The sequence below is a fragment of the Myotis daubentonii genome, chromosome 6 (assembly GCF_963259705.1).
Source record: "Myotis daubentonii chromosome 6, mMyoDau2.1, whole genome shotgun sequence".
Taxonomy (NCBI): domain Eukaryota; kingdom Metazoa; phylum Chordata; class Mammalia; order Chiroptera; family Vespertilionidae; genus Myotis; species Myotis daubentonii.
The window spans coordinates 22,501,652-22,525,261 of NC_081845.1; the positions used below are offsets into that span (position 1 = coordinate 22,501,652).

At 37.4% G+C, this 23,610-nt stretch overlaps 1 protein-coding gene across 7 annotated transcripts in view; it reads left to right on the forward strand.

The window, feature by feature from the left end:
* Window positions 1-23,610, forward strand: part of EYA4 (EYA transcriptional coactivator and phosphatase 4) — a 233,626-nt gene that overhangs the window by 21,387 nt on the left and 188,629 nt on the right. For 6 of the 7 annotated variants that reach the window (XM_059700379.1, XM_059700382.1, XM_059700384.1 and 3 more), the window contains exon 2: window positions 10,075-10,214. In XM_059700379.1, the coding sequence (XP_059556362.1) occupies window positions 10,140-10,214 (75 nt within the window). In that variant the 5' untranslated portion in view covers window positions 10,075-10,139. The remainder of the gene's footprint in view (window positions 1-10,074; window positions 10,215-23,610) is intronic. The other variant, XM_059700383.1, reaches the window with a different exon arrangement.

Consider the following 23,610-nt stretch of genomic DNA (forward strand, 5'->3'; position numbering starts at 1 on the left):
GTACTTGGAGGAATAAGAAAAGTTGCTCAAGCTCAGTATTGTCTCAGAATGTTTCCGAGGGATCTTTTGGTTATAACTGTGTTTATGTTTTCTAGGATAACTAGCCAACCATCAACAATTAGCAAACACGAACACAATAGAAAACATTGGCTTGCCCTTTTTGTCAAAAACCAAGAAACATAACTTATAACTCCAGGAAATTTGTTGCCATCAAATGAAACTATCATTAATGACCAAAATGATTATCATGAAATTGAGCTTGTTATAATTATTTAGCATGAGAAATTAACCCCATTACTACTAAACATTTTGAACTAAATGCACCATTTTGCAAAAGAGCATGCTCTGTCTTTATAAACAGATCAAAAATAGTTCAGCATCTAGTTTGTAGCTTGGCTCCATTTAAGGGAATTGAAGTAAAGCAAAATGCTCATTACTGTTCACCCAGATCTGTTTCTTGGACACCTTTGCTATTTTCCTTTTGTACAAGCAGGGAAGAGAGTCACATGCGTGGTCAAAGAATGCCCATGTCCACCTTTCTGAACAGTTGGCCACAGAATTGGAGCTAGGTGTTCTTTGTGCTTTTGGCTTCCCTCTCTGGCATGCTGCCTGAGCTGTTGGAAGCAGCCAGTGCCTGACCCAGCTTCTCAGACTCATTAATGAAATTTGGAGGGTGGTGTAGATAAGTTGGTGCACCGGACATGAAAGCAATGCCCTTCTTGACAGCTGATCCCAGATATAAAAAGTTCTCAGTAATGTAAGGAGAATATAAGTTGTTAGACTTCCTATACAGTTACAGTTTTATGTTAGGCAATATGTTCAATGAAGGAGAGAATTAATTGAAGACTGTGAGGATAGTGCATTGAATCCAAGGAGGAATGAAACAACCAACAGCAGGAAGAGCATAGAAACAGTAGAGACTTCAGAAGTAACAAGATCCAGGTCCTTAAATTCTGCCAGAAGTTTGTTGCCATCCTTGCTTTTGCTCTACTTTCTGGGTCAGCTCCCTTCTGTCATCTCTCCCTAGTACACCAGCTATTTCCACATGGCTGTAAAGAGCTCCCAAGTTTTATATCTAGGCATCTTGCCACTGAAGGAGAACTAGCCTGATACTTTCCCGGGCCCATATCTTAAGCAATAAAAAGGGATTGTGATGAGTCATTTGATATAATTAATTTGGTATAATTGGAAAAGATCTGGGGAATCTCATGGGTTGCACACTGGATATGGATCAATGTAATAGATGTCTATTATATGTGTATAATCTACTTCCATGTGAGCAGACCTTAATTTTGTACACAATATGTTTCTGAAAATTTACTTGGCAGTTTTTAAACCTGAAAGTCAAACAATAGATTGATTATTCTTAATTATGGAGTCCAGGAAACTTTGCATGTGTTTGTAGATTGCTGAAAGCCCTCACCTAAGTTAAAAGGGGGCTGTGCCAGAGGTTAAGTTAGGGTGATCCATTCAGCGTCTGTAGAGGGGCTGGAACAGAAGTTTGGGCAGCCTGCAATCTTTACATCATTCCCAAGGTGGACACTAGACATTTGGAACATGGGTGGGGGAGTGTATTCTCCCCCCTTTATTCTTTGCACTGCAGCAAGAAGCAAGCATATCCTCTACTATGTGTGCACCTCACAGGAGACTCCTGTGCAGTTCCCAGGCTTTGGCTACAAGGCTCTCGGATGGTGATGAAGGGTGGGGAATGGCAAGGACAGTGGAACAGGGACAGGGAGAGGAGGAAGGTGGAGCTCTCTTTCAGAACTCCCACTGCAGACAGTGGCTCCAGGGAGCAAAACACCCCACTGCTGGCTGCCCTTGACAGGACATTTTGCCAGAGGGGTACCCTGATAGACACTGCCTCAATTACAAGTCAGATTGATTAAAAATTACTGGTTTAGCCTACTGGTGTGGTTCAGTGATTGAGCATTGTCCAGGAGGTCATGATTCGATTCCCAGTCAGGGCACATGCCTGGGCTCGATCCCCAGTGTGGAGTGTGCAGGAGGCAACCAATCAATAATTCTCTCTTATCATTGATGTTTCTATCTCTCTCTCCCTCTCCTTTCCTCTCTGAATCAATAAAAATATATTTTAAAAAATTACTAGTTTATCTTAAGGATGGGCTAAAGCTCTAAACTGTTTTGAGAGAATACAGTCAATCTTTATTTTTAAACTATCACTCTGGCCTCACTTTGAAAAATGAGGTCCAGGACAGATACATGCAAAAAGTGAAACTAAACCATCAACTTACACCATGCACAAAAATAAACTCAAATGGATAAAGGACTTAAACATAAGATGGGAAACCATAAAAATCTTAGACGAATCCATAGGCAGCAATATATCAGATATATCTCATAACAATATGTTTACCGACACATCTCCTAAGACAATGGAAACTAAGGAGAAAATAAACAAATGGGAATACATCAAAACAAAAAGCCTCTGCACAGCAGAAGAAAACAACAAAATAATAAGAGAGCCAGTGCATGGGAGAACATGTTGGCCAATCTGATGTCTGATAAGGGCTGAATCTCCAAAATTTATAGGGAACTCATACAACAACAAAAGGAAGATAAACATTCTAGTAAAAAATGAGCAAAGTACCTAAAATAGCCATCTCTCAAAAGTGGACATACAGAAGGCCAAGAGGCATATGAAAAAATGCTCAAAGTCACTAATCATCCAAGAGATGCAAATAAAAATGACAATGAGGTACCACCTCACACTAGTCAGAATGGCTATCATCAACAAATCAACTAAGGACAAGTGCTGGCAAAGATGCAGAGAAAAAGGAATCCTTGTACACTGCTGGTGGGAATGCAGACTGGTGCAGCCACTGTGGAAAACAGTATGAGTTGCCTCAGAAAATTAAAAGTGGAACTCCCATTTAACCCAGTGATCCCATTTCTAGGAATATTTCCCGAGATATCAGAAACACCAATCAGAAAGAACATATGCACCCCTATGTTCATAGCAGCACAATTTATAATAGCTAAGATTTGGAAACAGCCTAAGTGCCCATCAGCAGATGAGTGGATTAAAAACTGGTACATCTACGCAATGGAATTACTACACTGTTGTAAAAAAGAAATAATTTACCATTTACAACAGCATGAATGGAACTGGAGAGCATTATGCTAAGCGAATAAGCCAGTCAGAGAAAGATAAATATCACATGATCTTACTCATTTGTGGAATATAATGAACATTATAAACTGATCCAGAGACAGAATCATCTAACAGACCATCAAACCTTAGGGGGAAGGCCTGGGGGTGTGGGGTAGTTGTGTGTAAGAGATCAACCAAAAAGAACTTGTATGCATATAAGCATAACCAATGGACACAGGCAATGGTTGAGGGGGGGAGGGCAGTGAATCCTGGGGGTGCAGGGGTAGGCTGGGAGAGGACAATGGGGGGGAAAGGGGATATATATAATACTTTCAACAATAAAGAATTTAAGGAAAAAAGAAAAAAGAAAAAACAGGTCCAGGGAACAGGACTGAAGGAAAGGTGACCCTTAGGAGGCTGTCACTCCAGTCCAGTCTGGGGTGATGATGGCTTGAACTACTGCAGTAGCAGTGAGGAGGGGAACATGGAATGATCTGAGGGATCTCTACGAGGTATTGATACAACTTGGTAATTCATCGAATGTGGAGAGGAGTGGGCAAGGAGTCAGTGACAAAGCCCAGATGTCTGGCTTTAATGACCAGCAGAAGGCTGTGCTGTTTGTCTACATAATCCAGAGACAGGTGTAGTGTTCCACGTGTAGCTTCTGTCCTTGTCCCTCACCAGCTCTGGCACAGAGAACTCCCCCTTCACATTCACGTTTCTTCAGCAGAGGAAAGCAGCCTGGGCAATCTTTTCATGGAAGGTTTGATTAGAAACACAGAGGATCGGGCTACATCACACAAACTCTACAAACGTCCCTTTCTTCAAGGCACAGGGTCTCTTGCTGTCTCCACGACCTGGACCAAGCCCAAGTGCTGAATTCCATTTCTGAGAATTCTTTTTGAATTTTGATGTATAAATCTCATTATATATTTGAATTAGAACAATCCTAATTTCCTAAGAGAGGAGTTTACAGTTCATCTTAAAGTAGGGTTAAAAGAAAGGATTCAGTCAGTTTCTTGTATATTGAAAACCTAACTGTGGAAGAAATAATCAAACATGGAATGGGTGAGATTGCTATTATTCCTGCTTTAAATTCACCTTTTCCGAAGGAATGGTCTTGAAATAGAACTGGGAACTAGATTATTGGCCTATAAAACAGCATGAGGTTACTATTATTCCTTAATTTTATATCTTTATTATTAAGTAATACTTCTCTTACTTGATTCTGAGAGTGTTCTTGTCTTTTTCTCATATTTTTGTGAAAACTTAACGTTAAAGGATTTAGCATAACAACCATTGCTAAATTATGATGTAAAATAATACCGTGTCTGCAATTAGCCTAGGTAGTTTTACTTGGTTCAATTATATAAAATCACTGGGCTCATAATATTTTAGTACCTTAGTGTGTTTGGCAAAGAAAGAAATTCATGTTACCATAAAAATGTTAAACTAAGTAACAATTAATCTCAATTTTAAGGAAATATAAAACAAAGTATTATGTTGTAACATGGAACATTGATGCAAATAGCTCCCCAACTAGAACATTAAATAGATTCTCAACTGGTGGTTGACCTAACGAGGCTAATGCTCTTATGCTCCAATATCTTTCCTGAAGACTTAATTTCACTTGAGTGATTACCAGTGCCCCAGTGGCCTTGTAAGAAAATGATGACTTCTTTCCTGCTCAGTATTCTTATTTTAATTCTTGTTCATCCTTTCTGGTAATATTACATTGAAATCTTGATCCCATCCTAAAATGATTTCAGTGTGATAACTGCATGTGTTGTGGGTTGAATTGTGTTCCCTAAACAATATGCTCCAGTTTTAACCCTCTCATCTGTGAATGTGACCTTATTTTGAAATAAGGTCTTTGCAGTTATAACCAAGTTGAGATGAGCTGTTGCTGGATTAGGTTGGGCCTAAACCAATGGCTGGTTACTTGCAAGGAGAGGGAATTTTGGACACTGAGACACCCACCCATAGAAGAAGGCCATGTGAAGAGGTGGTCAGGGAGAATACCAGGCAACAATAGAGGCAGAGATTGGAGTGATGCACCCACAAGCCAAGGGATGCATAGATTGTCAGCCAACGTCAGATACTAGGAAGAAACAAAGAAGCATTCTTTTCTAGAGCCTCTGTTGTAGGCAGCGGGAATGGCACCAGGTGTCTGACTGGTGGGGTCAGACTAAACCTGGGTTCAGCAACCTGGTACTTGGGTTCTGGCTAAGAAAGAATTCAGAGCCAAGACCCAAACTTAAGAGAACATTTATTTGGAAAATTACAGAGGTAGAAGAAGTAATTACTAGAAGAAATGGGCTTAGAAAACGAGTTATGGAGGTGACGGAAGGACCCTTGGAGCTTGGGAGTGAGGAAGCTAATGGTAATGTGTCTGGGGCAGGGAGGGCAAGGAGGGGGAGGAGGAAAGGAAGGAAAGGCTTGGGAGGAAGAGCACACTGGGTCCTCCATCCTAGGGGTTTTAGGGGTGGAGATTTTAGGGGAGATCCCAGAAGATCTTAATAGGATATTCAGCGGCTTTCCAGGTGTGTCCTTTCAGGGTTATGGTCTCCACTGATTTATTGGCCTGCAGGGCAAGGAGTCATTCAATGCAGCTGGTCCTGACATCGGCTATGGCTGGTTTTCTTGCTTATCTGCGCCTGGAGCTGAAATACAAAGGCATAAATGTTGTCTCTAAGATGGAAAGGTCAGGGGGTCCAAATCGCTTGACCAGCGATATGCTAGGGGAGGAAAAGCCACCCTGGAGGTGAGGCCCCACCCTACAATTGATTGTCCGTTGCTAGGCACCTGGCGCTTTCCATCCTGGTGACCTTCTGTACCTGACACATTGTCCTTGATCTACTTGTGTCTGTCTAACTGCCTACAACACCTCCAGAGGAAGCATGGACCTGCCAACACTTTAATGTAGGACTTGCTTTCAGAACTGAGAGAATACCTTCTATTGTTCTAAGCCACCCAATTTATTTCTTTTACAGCAGCCCTAGGAAACTAAATCAGCATGCTATGTTGTTAAGTTAACAATTGGTTAGAATGGTTTCATGAATAATTTTATTATAAGTATTTTATTATTAGGTCATTTGAGTAGGAAAATATCTGGTGGACTAATTCTCAATATTGAATTTTCTGAAAATTTAAAGTATTCTCATTGAGCAAACAAAATGTCCCCCAATTTTTTATTCTTACTGCCTTTATACAAAGTGAAAAGTAAAATGAAGTCAGTTATGTACTTGAACAATGTAGGACAAAACAGAATTTTTTTTAAAAAAAGTACATATTTAAGACAGAATTTTCAAAAGTTAAATTACCTGGCTGTTAACTTTTTTCCTTCACATCATCAGATACATTATGCATGATTTTATCCACCATTAATTGTGTAATTGATTCAATTGCTATTTATTTATTAAACTCCTACTGCTTGCTAAGCACTGAGCTAGGCACTACAGATAACACTAGTAAACACAATCAAGAGTGCCCTTGGGGGGTGGGTGGGTGATGGGAAGGGATTAATCAGAGAATTTATATGCATATATGCATAACCCTTGGACATAAGACAATAATTTGGTCAAGGCTTAGGGCGGGGGCAGGCTGGAGGGGGTTATTGGGGAGAATAAGGGGACATCAGTAGTATTTTCAACAATAAAGATTAAAAAAAAGAGTTCCCACCCTTAAAGAAAGTACTCTGGCTTTGAGATTTAATCCACATAGAACAGTGGTTCTCAACCTATGGGCCGTGACCCCTTTGGGGGTCGAACGACCCTTTCACAGGGGACGCCTAAGACTATCGGAAAACACATATATAATTACAATTGTTTTTGTGATTAATCACTATGCTTTAATTATGTTCAATTTGTAACAATGAAATTGGGGGTCACCACAACATGGGGAACTGTATTAAAGGGTCGAGGCATTAGGAAGGTTGAGAACCACTGACCTAGAAGAAGCCACAGAGACCATTTGGAGGTTCATCTACCTAGAAAATTCATCTTCACTATAATATTTATATTTTTAACTGATCTTGTTAAACCATGTTAGCATTATTTGATTTTACTTACTATATGCTTGCTGTATTTTAGTGAGAAAAATTTTATTTATTGCATAGACAACATAAAGTCAACAATAATCAAAGTACATCAAACCAAATGTAGTATTCTTGGTCATTTTATTTAAAAAAATTGCCTTGCCCTAACTGGTTTGGCTCAGTGGATAGAGCGTCGGCCTGCGGACTGAAAGGTCCCAGGTTCGATTCCGGTCAAGGGCATGTACCTTGGTTGCGGGCACATTCCCAATCCGGGGTGTGCAGAAGGCAGCTGATCGATATTTCTCTCTCATTGATGTTTCTAACTCTCTATCCCTCTCCCTTTCTCTCTGTAAAAAATAAATAAAAAATATATTTTTAACAAATTGCCTTTTAAGCAGTATTCAAATTCATGTACATTAGTGTTAGCATAGCTAACATTTTGTTCTTAGTTTTCACTTAACACACAATAATTTTCACCCTTCCATTTTTAATAATCATTCTTTTGAGTTATTAAATAACATTATATTAAAATGGTTGACCATAATTTGTTTAATCAATCCAATGTAAAGATGAGGCTGGTTTCAGTTTTTATTATGAATAAAACTAGTGAATACCTGGTGACTTTTTGTAGGGGAATTTTACTTCTTAGGACAGTTAATTTTGGATAAAAGAGTTTAAACATATTTATAGTATTTAAAATGCAGTGACAGATTGCTTTCTAAAAGTGTTAGACAACTTGTTATTATTGAAACGTGGGATTCGAGGTGCAGACTTCTCTTCTCATGGGTTCTTGTCCAGTGAAAATGAAGATTAAATTTGTGGACTAACAGATATCTTTTTTTTGCCTTTTCCCCCCCAATAACAGATATCTTTAATAAAAATGTGGAAGTTTATTGGAAGCATATACAAACTCCATCTGGACACCAAAAGGGGTCCCCTGGAGAGGGGCCCCCAAATGGGAAAAGCCTACTTTCTCTCTCTCTCTAATGGGGCAAAAATCTAAATAATCTGAATCTGTAAAATCTGAAATCTGCCGAGTCTCTTTGTCTCCGGGTTTATAAAGGCTGCAGCTCTTTGTCCGAATATGACCTTTTCTAATTGGACCCTTTCTAAATTTAGGACCCCCTTGCTTTCCTCATTGTTCACTCTGCAAGGCCAAAGCCTACGTGGTGCCCCCCTCTTTCTTTCCCCTTATTTTGCAACATTCCTTTATCCTCTGAAAATATATTTCCTATTTCCCTAACCTGAAGCATAATCACCAGCAATTGAATGAGGGCACCATTTTTTGCACTGTATCCTTTCTGACAATGGGTACTAATGTTTAAATGCTTTGGTATTGATATGTATACAGTAATCCAAAATGCACATTTGTTGCTTAAATGTTTACATATTTTTTGAATTGTGAGAGTGAAGACTTTTCCATATGTTTGTTTACTGTTTCTATTTTCTTATAATGATTTGTGTTTTCATATTCTTGCTTAATTATTTAATAGGCCCTTAAACTTTTTCTTACTGATTTCTTTGTTTCCAGCATCATGTTTATAATATATATTGAAGCTATTTTCTGTTATGTATTGTGTCCTTTTACTTTTTGGGCTGTTTTGATGTATTCAGAAATGCAAAGTTTTTGTGTTGTTTTTATGTAGCTGAATCTATTGTCCCTTCCCTTTGTGTTTTACTATCCATCTTACCCATTTATCTGTTAGAATAAAAAGAAACATCAGAGTCTCCACTTCAGGAGCGTACTTAGCTAATTTGCTGCCCAGATAGTGGGGAGAAAATGATTTTAAAGATGATTAGCCACAGTTCCATCTGGGAGAACAGAGGGAGGGCATGAAAGTCAGGCCAGTGTGGAGTCTTAGCAGGTCAGCATCAGTTAGACTGGTGACTTACATCACTACCATGTGCTCCATGTCCAAGGTGAGCCTGAGCTGGAGTGGTCCTGGTCACCAGGGATACTTTCATGTACCTTAATTTTGATTATTATTTGTGTGTGTGTATTCAAGGACGTACTAGTAGTTGTTTTTATTTTTGTGTGTGTTATATTCATCGCTTCTATTTTAAAATCCTCCTCCTCTATCTGAGAATTAAAAAAATAGATATGCCTATTTTCTAGAGTTTTTTTAAACTTTATGTTACTGGTAAAAATTTCTATGTATAGTATAGAGCAAAGATGAACTTTTTTTGAATAGTAAACTGATTGTATTACCATAGTTAACTGACCAGTGGTCCTTCTCATATACAGGGTGGGACAAATGTAGGTTTATAGTTGTGAGTACATGAAACAGAGTTTTTCTTGTATTATTATTTATTAATTATTGTATTATTTTTCATATGAAAAACTATAAACCAACTTTTGCCAAACCTGTATACTTATGATATTGTCTTTATCATAATAATCTTATTTTATTCTCTTTTTAAAATTGAGAATCTATTTTGTAACATTATATTCTTTAGAACTGAATAATGATCATCTGTTAATTCAGATACATTTTCCTCAATTAGAAAGCTGTCATATTAAAATATACACTTATTTTCTCAATTTTATATACTTTACAAAATGAATGGCTAATGCAGACTTAATTTTTAATCCATCAGTTGTTCAATGAAAGACTTCTCAGCAAACTAGTGGACTTAGTGTTTATTCATACTGTGTCTCCAAAGTTGTCCTCAGATATTTTTGATTATGTGTAGGAGTCCTGAGTAGCTGTTTACATATCCCAAATTAACCATGATGTGATTTCCAAGATCATTATTTCTTTCAAAACGAGGACAATATTAATGAATTTTGTTAAAAATAATTCTACAGATTACCAGCTATCATGTAAATAAATCATAGTGTTTTTTTTTTTAATAATTTTGCAAACAAATGAAAAAGGTAACTATTTCATTTTTCTCTTTTGTTTCCATCTTGTTGCTTTAGATAGTCCATTTTTAATCGAAGGAGGCTGCTTCTACTTGGGGTGGCAGGAGACGTGAGAAAACCCCATGGAAGACTCCCAGGACTTAAATGAACAATCAGTAAGTCTTAATTCAATCTCAAGTTTGCTGAAGAAAGTTGAGGTATGACTACTCAAAATCATACTGAAAGGAATATATTGTAAAAAGCAAGTTTTTAAAACATATTTCTAGTTGATTTTTGAATCCTCTTTTAAAATCGTAAAACACACCTTTGGGAATGTATGGTGTTCGTGCTTACGATTGTGGTCTCCCTTGATTGTCTACTTACTTGTTAAGCCACTGCCAGAAAGACCAGGAAATTGAAATCATGCTAAATATTTTAGACAGTATAAAGAATTTCATACATTTCTGTTATTAGTTTTATTCCAAATGTGCTCAGATAGTGCATCTGTTGTTGAATGTTAGACGTATAAAAAGAGAAAGTATTTTACTAGCGTGCCTATTGTTCATTTCAAGGATGGCAACCACAGTCCTCAAGGGTTTCCTATTTTGCTAAGCTCTTTGCAGAGTGAAGAGTGTGCAAGATTGCTGGCAATCATTCTAAGATTCTGATTTTTTAGAAAAGATATATATGGTATCTTCTCCTAATTCATTAGTAGTGTCTCCATGAGACTAGTTCTTTACTGTGTGGAACTGGAGTCAATGGGAGGTCTTTCCACATACTCCCACACTACTGCCAACTGTGGTCCACGCTGTTCTGTTCACAGACAACTAGTGATGTCACAAGTAAGGAGACATGTGTACCTACCAAGTGTGTGTTACGCTGATTGATGCCTTTTTTTTATTGCTTATGTGATCATGATTTGATCTGAGAGTCTAATGTTTCTATCAGGCAACAGAGGGCAGTGTGTTTGTGTATAATAATGTGGTTTTAGAAAAGATTTCTTTAATGAGTTCAGTTTTAAAATACAGAGGTATATGTGTTCTGAAGTATACATGCCATTCCAAGATAATTTAATTTTTCCATTATTTTATTTAAAAGAAATGATAATTGAGTCCTCACATACACACATGAGCATTGTTTAATTTCATCATAAATTATTAAATTTCACATAGAATCAAAATGTAAGAAAAATTATAAAACCATAAAACTATAAACAATCTGTCAAGTGGTAGAGATATTATTCCAAATTGCCTGACCTTTTACAAATGGCAATTGGGAGACTGGGGTTTCAAAGTAGTTATTTTTTTTTTTTTAATTCTGGTTATTCATGGCATGGATGATAGCAGGATGATATGTCACCCATGCTATTGCATGTTTATGGATCCTATGGTGTCAGAGTCTATGTCACCATGTATGTACCTGAGTGAATAATGATGTCCTCTTAATGGTGATGCTTCATGAGAGGGCTGCTGTTGATTTGCACTTTGTTCTGACAAACTGAGGGTTACATAAAAGTGTGTGTGTGTGGGGGGGGGGGGAGGGGTGGTGGTGGTGGTGGTAGATTGACCAACTGTCCCAGTTTTCCAGAGACCCAGGGGTTTCCCAGGACATGGAACTTTCAGAGCTAAAGCAGGTAGAGTCTGGGATGGTTGATCCAGCTAATCACCCTAGGGTGTGTGTGCACTCAAGAACGAATTTTTGTTTTTAATACAGTGGAGGTTAAAGATAATAAGTTTTATGTTTAACATTGGAGTGAGGTTATTACCCAAAGTGCTTCACACAACCTTTTGCAAAATGAATCCCAGTACTTTAGATCAAATACTAGTTTCCTCTTAGTGATATTTTAGAGTCCTGAGCTCAGTATTTTTAAAAAAATTAAATTCCCGGCCAGTGGTTGAGCATCAGCCTACGAACCAGGAGGTCACGGTCCATTCCCGGTTGGGCCTATGCACAGGTTGCGGCTTGATCCCTTGTGTGGGACATTCAGGAAGTTGATGATTATTCTCTCACATCATTGATGTTTCTATCTCTCTCTCCCTCTCCCTTTCTCTTTGAAGTTAATAAAAATATATTTTTAAAAAAATTAAGTTTCTGCTGTTGTTCATGTGCAGCCAGGTTTGAGAACCAGAAATCTAGGGTTGACCTTATGGTCTCTCTGCTTGAACCCAGCTGCTGAATTTGTGGTGAGAATGGAAGAGATATTAAGAGAAGAAAAGGTGATCCTCACTGTCTCTTTCTCTTCCCCTTTCTGACAATGAACTCTTCACTTGAGGGTTATTGAAGCTGCTGATCTCTGCAGTGGTTTGTTAGGCCATCAAGCATCAGTGCTTCTGGTTTAAACCACAGGGAGTTTAACGTTTATGTCAAGTGTTTTTGGATTAATGATTCTAATTTATAAACATCGAAAATCCTTCCTCCTGCAACATCATTAGACATAGAAGACCATCGGCCAATCTTTTGATCTTACACATGTGCAAAGGGATGCTTGGGACTGTTAAGTGACTTCCCCATGTTGGCATGGCTGGTGAGCATCAGAGTTGGGACTTTGCGCAGGTCTTCTGACTCCAAGTCCAAAGCTCTCTTCATAACGTCAACATGACTTATCACTTTTGAGTTTTCTTATCTTGACATTCATTACTATCGAAATGTCAAAGAAGCCAGAATTAATCTCCTTTACATTGAAATGATTTCTATTTGAATGAAATATTTAAATTACTTTAAATCTTGCATTGTATATTAATGTCTCAAAGCTTTTTGAAAAAAGATACTTAGTATTTATTAAGATGTAAAACTAATAGGGTAGAATTAAAAGAAAGTGCATAATAAGATAAAGGGAGTTCACTTAGATTATAGTTATTTTACTTAAAGAAGAATTCTTTCTCTAGGCGTTGGCCTAATAATTGGTGTCATTTATTGTGCAAATACGCTCCACCTAGCATTTTCCATATATTCTCTCCAGTCCTTACTATGTCTTTGCAATGTAATTGCTATAGTCACCATTTTACAGTAAAAGAAACTGTGCATAGAGAGCAGCCCGGCCAAACAATAGTTAACTGGCAGAGATTAGAATTGAACCCACTTTTATCTGGTCCTAAAACCTATAATGGATTTTTTATGATACAACATAGTATAGTGGTTTAGAGATTGAACTCTGAAATCAAACATCCCTGATACTTGGCAATCTTTGGGGAATTAATTAAACTTTTCTTCATCTGTGGAGTGGGGAGGTTAACAGAAAGAAATTATATGGAAAATATAGCACATGCTTCACTTAGAGTAGCAACTCAATAAATGTTAGCTATTGTTACAGTTAACCTGATGGATTCAGGCAGTCTTTAGTAAGTATGCATTCATTCTTATATATGTAGCTACCTTCTGGCACATCCCTGCCTGCAAGTACGTAAATCTATAAGCTCAGTAGATGAAAACTGAACTCACTAGCTCTCTTCTCTTTCAGTTTTTCTCCATTTCTCCTCTGTTTTATTACTTCTGTGGGTGGCATCATCAGCCACTGACTAGGTTAAATCAGAAAACAAGTAGTTATCCTTTTCTCCTTCATCCCCATCTCAAAGTCCAGCCCATTTTTAATTTTTAATCTTTCAGAGCTATTGTTTTTGCTTCAGCTCCTTATTTTGGATCTTTATTTTACCTCTTGAATATCTTTAAATTAGTTCTAGAGTGGTCTTTCTAAAATACATACCTGATCATATCACTGTTCTACTTAATATTCTTCCCAGGCCCTTTCTCGTCCTCAAGAGAAGGTCCCGAGTGTAGTAAAGCACACAGACTTAATTGCTTACCTGAAACTCACCAGTGTTATTTCTGGCTTCTTTTGGTTCCCTGAATCTCTCAGGGTCTCTGAGGTTTTTATGCCTTTGCTAATGCCTCTTTCCAGATGGGCCCCTTCCCCACCAGGGTAATTTGTAAATCTTGAAGACTCAATATGGGTTTCACTCCCTCCAAGCAAGCCACTCCGACAGCCTCCTTCTTTCCCATGCTCTTAGCCTCTGCAATATACTTCCATATCTTTGGGCATTTACCTCTATCCCAGGACGTACCCACAGAACTAAAGTCTTACCTGTTTATTTGCTTCTGTACTAAATTACAAACTAATTAAGAGTGATAGCAGGTCTTGTTCACCTTGTATACTTATTCAATAAATCTTTTCTTCAAAAGCTTTTATATACTGTTAGTAAGGCATGCTAATGAATAGCCTGACAAATTTTATATAGCCAAAATGTTATTGTAAGTATGGATTTCTGAGTTATGAATTCACATTTCACTTACATTTTTAAAAATTGCATAAGATATGTAATATTAGTTTAACAGTATGTGATCAAAACAAAGTTGGGTCCTTAAACATTGTATTCTGCATTTTATATGTATCTTATTTTACAGCCTGGATTAGAGATTCTAGGGAATTTTAAGAGGTGAGCAATTAACTAAGATTTAACTTTTATGTTTGCCTGAAATTTTGTATTGGGACTTCATAATTACTTAGAAGCAGTTTAAGTTATATCTGATTATAGCTTACTACAGTTTTTAACTACAAGTTGCTCTTATTAACTGAAATAAATATGAATCAAATTATACATAGCAGTATCTATATTAATAACCAGAAGATCCTTTGATACTGTGAAATATTTATTAAAATAAGGACTGAGTAATATTTGTTGTTTTTATAGCTTCTATAAGAATTCTTACACATCAAGATATTTTAAAGTTCTATTTTGGTGGTGTTGAATATGCCCCCAAATTTTTTCAGGTCTGATTCATTCATATCTAAGTGAAAGAGGGAGTCTGGCCTCAAATTATCATCAAGGAGGAAGGTTTGGAAAAAAAAGTATCTTTTGTTAATTTTAGGAACTATGTATTATGCCATAAAACATTTGTTGCTACCAAGTAAAACAAGGTAAAATGAATAAGTCGCAGTTTACAGTAAGTACTTTCCCTAATATTAAATACTAAGAGCCTGATTATTCCTACATAGGTCAATATTGGTACTGAATCAGTTAACTTAAATTATTGATGACATGTTTTAGTTAGTGAGGTCTAAATTCATTCACATCTATTGGATCCATGTTATATTTTTTCAGAAATACATTTAGAAATTCATATGTATTTATAGATATTAATAGTATTTATGTTCTTGCATAAAACCTAATAACAATAATGCATATTAAAATTCTCAAGTTAGTTTAATAAATTAATCTTTCTGCCTCTGTATTTCTCCCTTAGAATTCCAAATGGCTTCAAATTATTACTCTATACCATATATAATACTATATATAGAGAGATTCTATAGTATCATCTTTGACTATAGCCATGAACCCATTTTTAAAATCTATGCTGCTGTCTGAGCCATTTAGGCAGGTTTCTAGCTATTGTATGAATCAAATACATCATCCAACTTATCATTGAGATGTAGAGCTTCAGAATCATCAGTTTCTGTCAGTGTTTCAACACTATGCTAGAAAACATTTTGATTAGTTTGTTTAAATCATTTTTTTTCATTTTTGATCAAAATCATGAAATGCTATTCTTCCATTGCTTTTTTCTTAGGTACTCTAAATCAATTTGAGCAGCATGCATACTTTTATCTTTATTTTTTGTTGTTAAAATATAATCAAAATCAGATATTTTTTTGAGGCTCAAAATCTGTTGGAAGAATCTGTCCTTTAAACTAGCCAAAATAATCATGTTTACAACATGTATTTTTTACACCATGCAAATGGACAACATACTTGAGAGTTCAATCAGATTCTGCTTAAAGCTAACATTATTTTCATAACTGTAACTCAATGGCCAATTACAGTTTTACTTTGCAGTTGTATAATGGAATACCTACACTATGAAATTACAAAGTAGATACATTAAATATATTTTAATTTTTATTGGTCATTAAGATTTATTCTTTCATTTTAAATATTTTTTAACTCTGAATTTTTATATTTTTCATGATTTTGTAAGGATTCATAAGAAGATTCCATTAATTATTATCTCCTATGATTTTCTCAAATTGCAATTTAATTTATTACAATGTTTTCAAAAACTTTGGAACACATATATATAGAGAGGGAGAACCCCAGATTGTACAGAATATGGCTTGTTATCACGTACCATTTTCTAGAATGTAAATATTGGCCTTTTCTTCTGTCAGCTCTAATCAGTTGGTAGCAGCTGCCTATGTTGAGAAGGGATCTAAAGCCGCCTGTGGCTCACTGAAAAAGTAACATATCTGTTTAGTGCCATGGACTTGGTCAGGAGGAGGGTGGCACCGGAGCCCCATGCCTGCTGACGCTGGGCTTTGGCAGCAGCTTGGAGCACTCTGTTTGAATAGTATAGACGTAAATAAGAGCTGTGAAATCTTTGGGTGCCAAAAGTCTTTCATCTAAATTTACAACTTACATGTGGTATATTAATTGTCCAGTAACTCTCCCTTATCCATTAAAATGAAAACAACTGTTTATGATAGAAATGTCATTTATTTCATGTTTTTATAATCTTTCTTGAATTATAATTCACTTTTTATTTCTTAATTTTTTTATTTTCCAATTACAGTTTCCATTCAATATTATTATTATTATTATTTTAATTAAATTTTATTGGGGTGACATTAGTCAACATGAACATATAGGTTTCATGTGTGGATTACTAACACAGAAAATCTGTATATAGGACCATGTACCCACCACCCAAAGTCAAATCTCCTCCTGCCCCTCATATTAGGTGGGGGGGAAAGGGGTCAATATTATTTTGTATTAGTTTCAGGTGCACAGTATATGGTTAGGCATATACTTTACAAAGTGTTCCCCCTGATATTTCCAGTACTCATCTGGCACCATACATAGTTATTACAATATTGTTGACGAAATTCCCTATGTTGTACTTAACATTCCCGTGACTACTTTGTAACTACCAATCTGTATTTCTCAGTCCCTTCACATTTTCACCCAGTCTCTCAATCCACCTTATAATCTTTGAGAAATGGGAAAAAATGAAAGTAATATAACTTTTGCTATAAGCAGTGATGGGAAATGCCCGGCCTGCGGATCATATAAGGCTCATGAAATCATTTTGTTTGGCCCTGCCAAGGCATTAAGGGTGAGTTAATTAAATGTTTGACCAAATATAGCAGGCTAATTCTTAAGTTGATTATTTCGTATGGCCCGCAAATGATGTTATAAATATCTGAATGGCCCTTCGCAGAGAAAAGGTTCCCCACCACTGCTATAAGGTATAGAGCAAGTAGAAATGTTCACTGATATAAAGAGTAACATTCATTTGAACTCATTCTACTTATTAGCCACCACTGTTTTATTATATAATGCATACTACCTAAAGTTGCATTCGTGGATAGGCACCAGTCACCACCAACTGCTGCTCTATGGGATTCATCTCCTGGACCCTTACAGCAGCCCCGTGTGGCAGGCTCTGTCATAAGCCCAGTCCAAAGAGACCATGCTGAAGCTGAGCTTAGAGACCTTATACAAGGTTGTGATAGCTAGAAAGCTGGGCTGATGGAATGCAAGCTCACATCGTCTTATTCCAGAATCCATGCTGCTGAACACAGCATTTTACCTGCTTTGATCTACTTACATGGTTTTCAGACCCTTCGGTACATTTGGTGTTTTAAAAGAATCTATTAAAACTCCCCTTGATCTCAACTTATTTAAACAAAGAGCAAAGGTTTTAAATATCATGGGTAAGAAACGTAAGTTATTCCCCCATGAATACAAACCAACTGTACAATCATCATTAGTAAATATTTTGAACAGGCAGTTATAAGATAGCAGAATATGTGAAAGTTGAGTGAAAATTCAACAAATTAATTAAATATATAAAGATTCCTCACTCTCTGTCAGGAACTCTGCTAAACTAACAATTAAAATATAAAGTACAATTCCTGTCCTCCCCAAAATTTCAGTTTAGCATAAGATTGTAAAATGTTATGTCAAGTTCTAAAGTTATTTTTAAATGAGATTTTGACAGTGGATATTCAGTGAATAATGGTGGAGAACAGCTATATTTGAAGCATGGTTTTAGGTGTTGGAAATGCTTGATGGACAAAATGGAGACATTGTTATTCTAATGGAGCTTATATGTAGTGGAGAGAGAACAGTAATAAGTACAGTATGCTGGATAGTACTAAGTGCAAGGAGAAAAATGAAACAAGCAGGGAGGAGGATAAGAAGTTCTGGGGTCAAGCTGAGTGGGTGGGGAAAGCTACAGTTTTTGGAGAGTAATCAGGGGGATCTTACTGAGAAGGTGGCATTTGTGCAAAGATTTGAAGATGAAGGAACAAGTCCGTGAATATGGGGGTGGGGGAAATTTGCTTTAGAATGAATAGCAAAAACTGAGGTGGCGGCAAGCCAGTGGCATGTATGTTCAAGGAACAGAAAAGAGGCCAGCGTCGGTGGCGGCAGTGGTGAAAACGAGGCAGGGATAGGAAGTTACCAGGATGTAGAGATGGAGGAGTATGGACTGTGTAGGGTGTTCTAGGCGTTATAAAAGCTTGAGCTTTTCTCTGAGTGGCATGTGAAGCAATGGAAGAGCTTAGGAATGGCATGATGTAACTTAAGTTTCTAAAAGAGCACCCATCTGCAATGAAAATAGTTGGTGTGATGACAGGAGTAGAAACCAGGCTATTGTCAGTATCCAGGTGTGCAAAGGACAAGATAGCAGTGGGCGTGCTGAGGATTGGATGTGAATTGTGAAACAGGGGAGTCAAAGATGACTTCAAGGTTTGTATCTTGAGCAATGGGAAGAAGGTGATTGACTTTGACTGAGATGGGATGACTTAGAAGGAACAGGTTGAGGGTAGAGATAAGGAGTTCAGTTTTAGACACGGTGGCAGAGACGTTCCGCGTTTTCACCAATTCCATCTCATACAACTTTTTTTCTGCTGCACTGAGGAGTACACTCCCTAGCCTCCTTCTTTTAATCAGGACCATTAACTAGTTCTGGCACATAAAATGCAAGGGAGAGGTTGTGCACACCAGTTCCAGGCTGAGGCAGTGGGAAGAAGCCTCTCCATGATCCTTCTCCTAGTGTGAAGAACGAGGAGGAAGCCTCAGGCTAAGATGGCAGAGAGACTGAAGAAGGCTGGATTCCTGAGGCACTGCATGGAGGATAGAGTCCCAAGAGAGTATTAAGCTACTGAGTTAACAGAGACATATTAAATTTTACCTGATATGAGGCAAATGTGTGGAAACGTTGGGCAGTCAGTTAGATGTAACCATTTGGAACTCAGGAGAGAAGGTTGGACTTGAAATATAAATTTGGGAAACTTCAGGGTATCCATGGTACTTAAAGGAATATTATCGGTTGAGATCACAAAGAGAGTAAGTCTAGAATAGAGATCATAGTCTGTGACTTCCCCTTTGATGTGTCTTCTCCCAAATTTTCCAACAATCACATTGTATATGGATTCTAGTTACTGGGCTCACCTCTCTCAGGGCAGCAGGAGCCAGCATACAGCTGATTAAGTATTGAGATGCCATTGATTTCTTTGCCTTTTTCATCAAAAGTAACAAGAAGCCATGGATATTTTGAAGAAAATAGTCAACAAGTATTTATTATTTTCTCATTGATGTGTTTGTAGATATGATGTTCCTAGCATTCCAACTTAAGAATTGACCTACATCAGGGTTTCTCAGCTTCAGCATTATTGACTTTCGGGACCTGATAATTCTTTATAGTGGGGGGCTGGCCTGTGCATTTTAAGACATTTTAGAAGCATTTCTGGTATCTATCCACTAGATGTCAGTAGCACCTACTTACCTCCCCCACTCTCTTGTTACAATCAAAAATGTCTTCTGGGGGGAGGTAAGAATCACTCATCTATATTCTATCTGCTTTCGACACGTTTTTTATTTAGATATTTATTCTCAGCAAAATATCTGAGGAGGTTTACCTGAACATTTAATTAAATTATTGAGAAAATTTGGATGAATAGACAAACACATGGTAATACAGAATTTAAGCAAGAAAGCAACATAACATTGCCAAGTTAACCATACAGAATAATAAGCACTATGCTATCAGCCGGGGAAGTCTGTTCAAGAAAGTCAAGAAAGGAATTACTAGATAGGCTAGGTCATTCCTTAACTAGGTCTTGAAAGAGGGGGTGACATTGTATGGACCTGACAGGACCCAACCTGGCCCAGTGAATAGCAGGAATGGAGACTCATAAGTACAAAATATAATGCAGGAAGGCCCACCCAGGAACTGTGGATGGATCAGAATACTGAATCAGAAGCTCTGAGGGAATGAAGATATAGAGCGGTGGGAAATCTCGTTGAAAAGTTCTGAGACCAGACTGGAAAGATCTTCGAAGTAGAAGGAGGAAGATGGATCAGGAGAGACAGAGAAGAGAGAGTAAGGGAAACAAAGAGAATATCAGGATAATAATGTTCAGAGCCAATGGCCAAGATAACTTCCAGGAGGAATTAGTCATCACTGTCTGACTTCTCAAGAGGACAAACAGAATGGGAACTGAGCAAAAGGCTGTTTCATTTGTTGATTAGCAGAAGGTCATCGGTGGCACTTCGGTCTACAGCCCCATTGGAGTTGTGGCAAGAAGAGGCATCTCAGGGGCTCTCTGTAGAAAAGATGATGAGGAAGAGGCAGCTGGTGCGATTGAAGAAGATAAACAGAACAGTAACTGAAAGGAGCATCTTTTCAAACAAGAGGAGGGTTGAGTGTGGTGGATGACAGCGGAGAAGATTCAGGTGGAGAATAGAGTCAGGTTGTTGCAGAAGGGATGTTGGGGCCCAGTGGAGGTCCGCATAAAGAAGATAACCCTCTGACACTGAAAATGTTAGAGAATGCATGCATCCTTGCATAGTCCAGGGTGCCCTCCCCTGATGGCATTTGTTTTCTTGGTAACATGGGAAGGAAGGGCATTTGTTCACGCAAGATCAGGAAGCAGGTTGGCACATGGTAGGATTAAGCATCTAAGTAGGATAAAGATTAACAATGGCCATTATTTTTTCAAATGGCAGGTGAGCTCCTAGAACTCAATATAAATTATTAAGAGACATTTTCAGTTTTTCTTTAGCAAAGTGGGTTGCATTGACTAGGACTTAAGTCTCTCTGTTAGCATTGAAAGTTTATTTTATTTTATTATTTTTTTTTTTTGCAAAGAAACCATTAAGAAGAGACAAGAGAAAAATAAACACTTTGTGGTTAATGAAAATGCCTCTCATCTTTGGAAGAAACTGCTTGCTCTGTTTTCTTTGGATATCATTATATCCAACAAAAAGAAGAGCCTTATTTATTTAGACGTGATTGGGTCAAATTTAACAACAGTGTCAGACTAAAAAAGCACTCTCGAAGTATATGGAATTCTATCGTTTCATATCTTCTTGGATTAAGAATGGATTTCTCTGCTCAGATTCCTTTAGGATGCGAATACCCTTGTAAGGGTTAATATGTTAAGGAGTTCATGTTAACGCTCTTGGCAGGAATCAGGATGGCAGGGTGAAGAAAGTTTGCAAAAAAGCAAATGAAAGTTTAAAAAGAAAGGCAAACATTGACTGCTTACTTTGCTTAGCTTTCATTATTTTGCCCAAATTGCTGTGGATGACACATGTAAACAGGGAATTATAACTAGATTGTGAGCTCCATCTGCTCACAACTGACACATACCAGTAGTCCTCACTTGGGCTTTCTAAGTGCTTTATGTATGTAACTCATTTAATTCTCACACAGTTTGATGAGGTGGGCACTATTATTATTATCCCTTAATTTATAGGCGAGGGGTCACTCAGCTAGTGGTGGGCAAGCAGGATTTATATATGTATATATTGATTTTTAGAGAGAGGAAAGGAGAAGGAGAGAGTGAGAGAAACATCTATGTGAGAGCAAAATATCAATTGGCTGCCTCCTGCACGCTTCCTAACTAGGGTGGAGCCTCCAACCTGTGCTTAGGCTCTGACCCATAATCGAACTGGCAACCTTTCGGTGATTGGGACAATGCCCACCCAACTGAGCCACACAGACCAGGGCGGTGGGTGAGCAGGATTTTAATCCAGGTACTCTGGCTCCTGAGCTGACAATATTAATTGCCAGGGGAATCTGCTGGGAAAATACCCTATTTATTTTTTCATTCTTGACTCATGCCTGCAAACAAAAAATCTTGAAATGTTTTGAATTTTCATACATATGAAGAAAACAAATTGCATCTGTGTCTATTTTTTTCTATGATCATTTTCTTTAATTTGCAGATATATCACATCAGAATGGTGTGAAAAGGGTGGACTGAGGGCTATAAAATAGATGGTTTTCAATTACTGATTGAAAAGGGGGCTTAGGTAGAAATAGGAGCTTGAGCTGGTTTTGCCACCCCAGGATTTTTAGGAAGAGAAGGGCACACTTACATTTCTTTTACCGTAAATGTCTTGCCCACTTTACGTCCTTTTCATGTTGTCATGCTTGATATGAAGGCCTGGAGGACTTTTTTATAGGTGATTGGGACTTTTAGAGATGACCTTATTCAAATTCTTTATTTTAGAGATGCAAAAAATCAAGGCTGAGACAGCTTATGTTCCTTCTCAGGCTAAGTCTAGCACAACACAGGGTGTTTTGAAATGAGACTTTTTGGTTTGTTTCAACCTGCACATTAAAACTTGAATTTTTTTCTATATAGGGTTTTAACATCTGAAAATTAAAATCAGCCCTTGGAAACTTGTGTTAAGTTATTGCTTCATTTGGGGATTGATGAGACAATTTTATTTGAGCTTCCACTAAAGTTGTTGGTAGATCGGGGTCATTTAAGAAAAGCTAAAACAAAGGTGTGAAACACTTTATTTTACATGTTTGTTTTTCTCTCAGTTATTATTTACTGCTCAATCAGCATTAACAGAAGAAAAATAATTTGGCTGCTAAGTTACTCTGGTATAGGATTTCAAAGGGCCTTATTAGAAAGGGATGTAATTTCATCCTCTGGGCCTTTTATATAACAGAGTGCATATTTGGGTTACCTTATTTTGACCCGGAATTAAACAATAGAATAGAGATGTGCACAGGAAGTTAAAGTATGCAACAAAGATTAAAAAGTATATTATGGTTGTTTTTCCAAACTGCTCAGGCTGTCTTTATACTTAATAACTTTATTTTTGCTAACTCTTATCTGAATAGCCCCTGCCTCGAAGTTTTCTGTTTATTTCACAAATTTTATAAAATCTAGATATTTGATAACTACTATGTGTAATTAGTGGTTTTTAAATGCATAACTTTGACAAATTGATACACATTAATGGTTTTGTATACTGTTTAACGACATGATTTAGTTATGAGGTTCAGTAATAAAAAACAGTAGATGTCACAGATCATAACAATACTTCACATATTAAATATTAAGGGAAGTAAGCTTGAAAGTCTGTACGTTCAAAGTAAAAAGCTTTTACGACTTCAGTTTTGAGAGCATTTTCATAAGGTGAAAGAGACACATAATGTCAGGGTACTGCTAACTCTAGCTTCTAGCAGTGCGTTGTATCCTTCATGAGACTCTTAAAGGCAGTCATCTCTGCTCCTTCACCCCAGGACTGACTGCTCCCCCTTCTTCAGTACCCTGTGATTTGCATGATCATATCCTCACTGATTCACGTT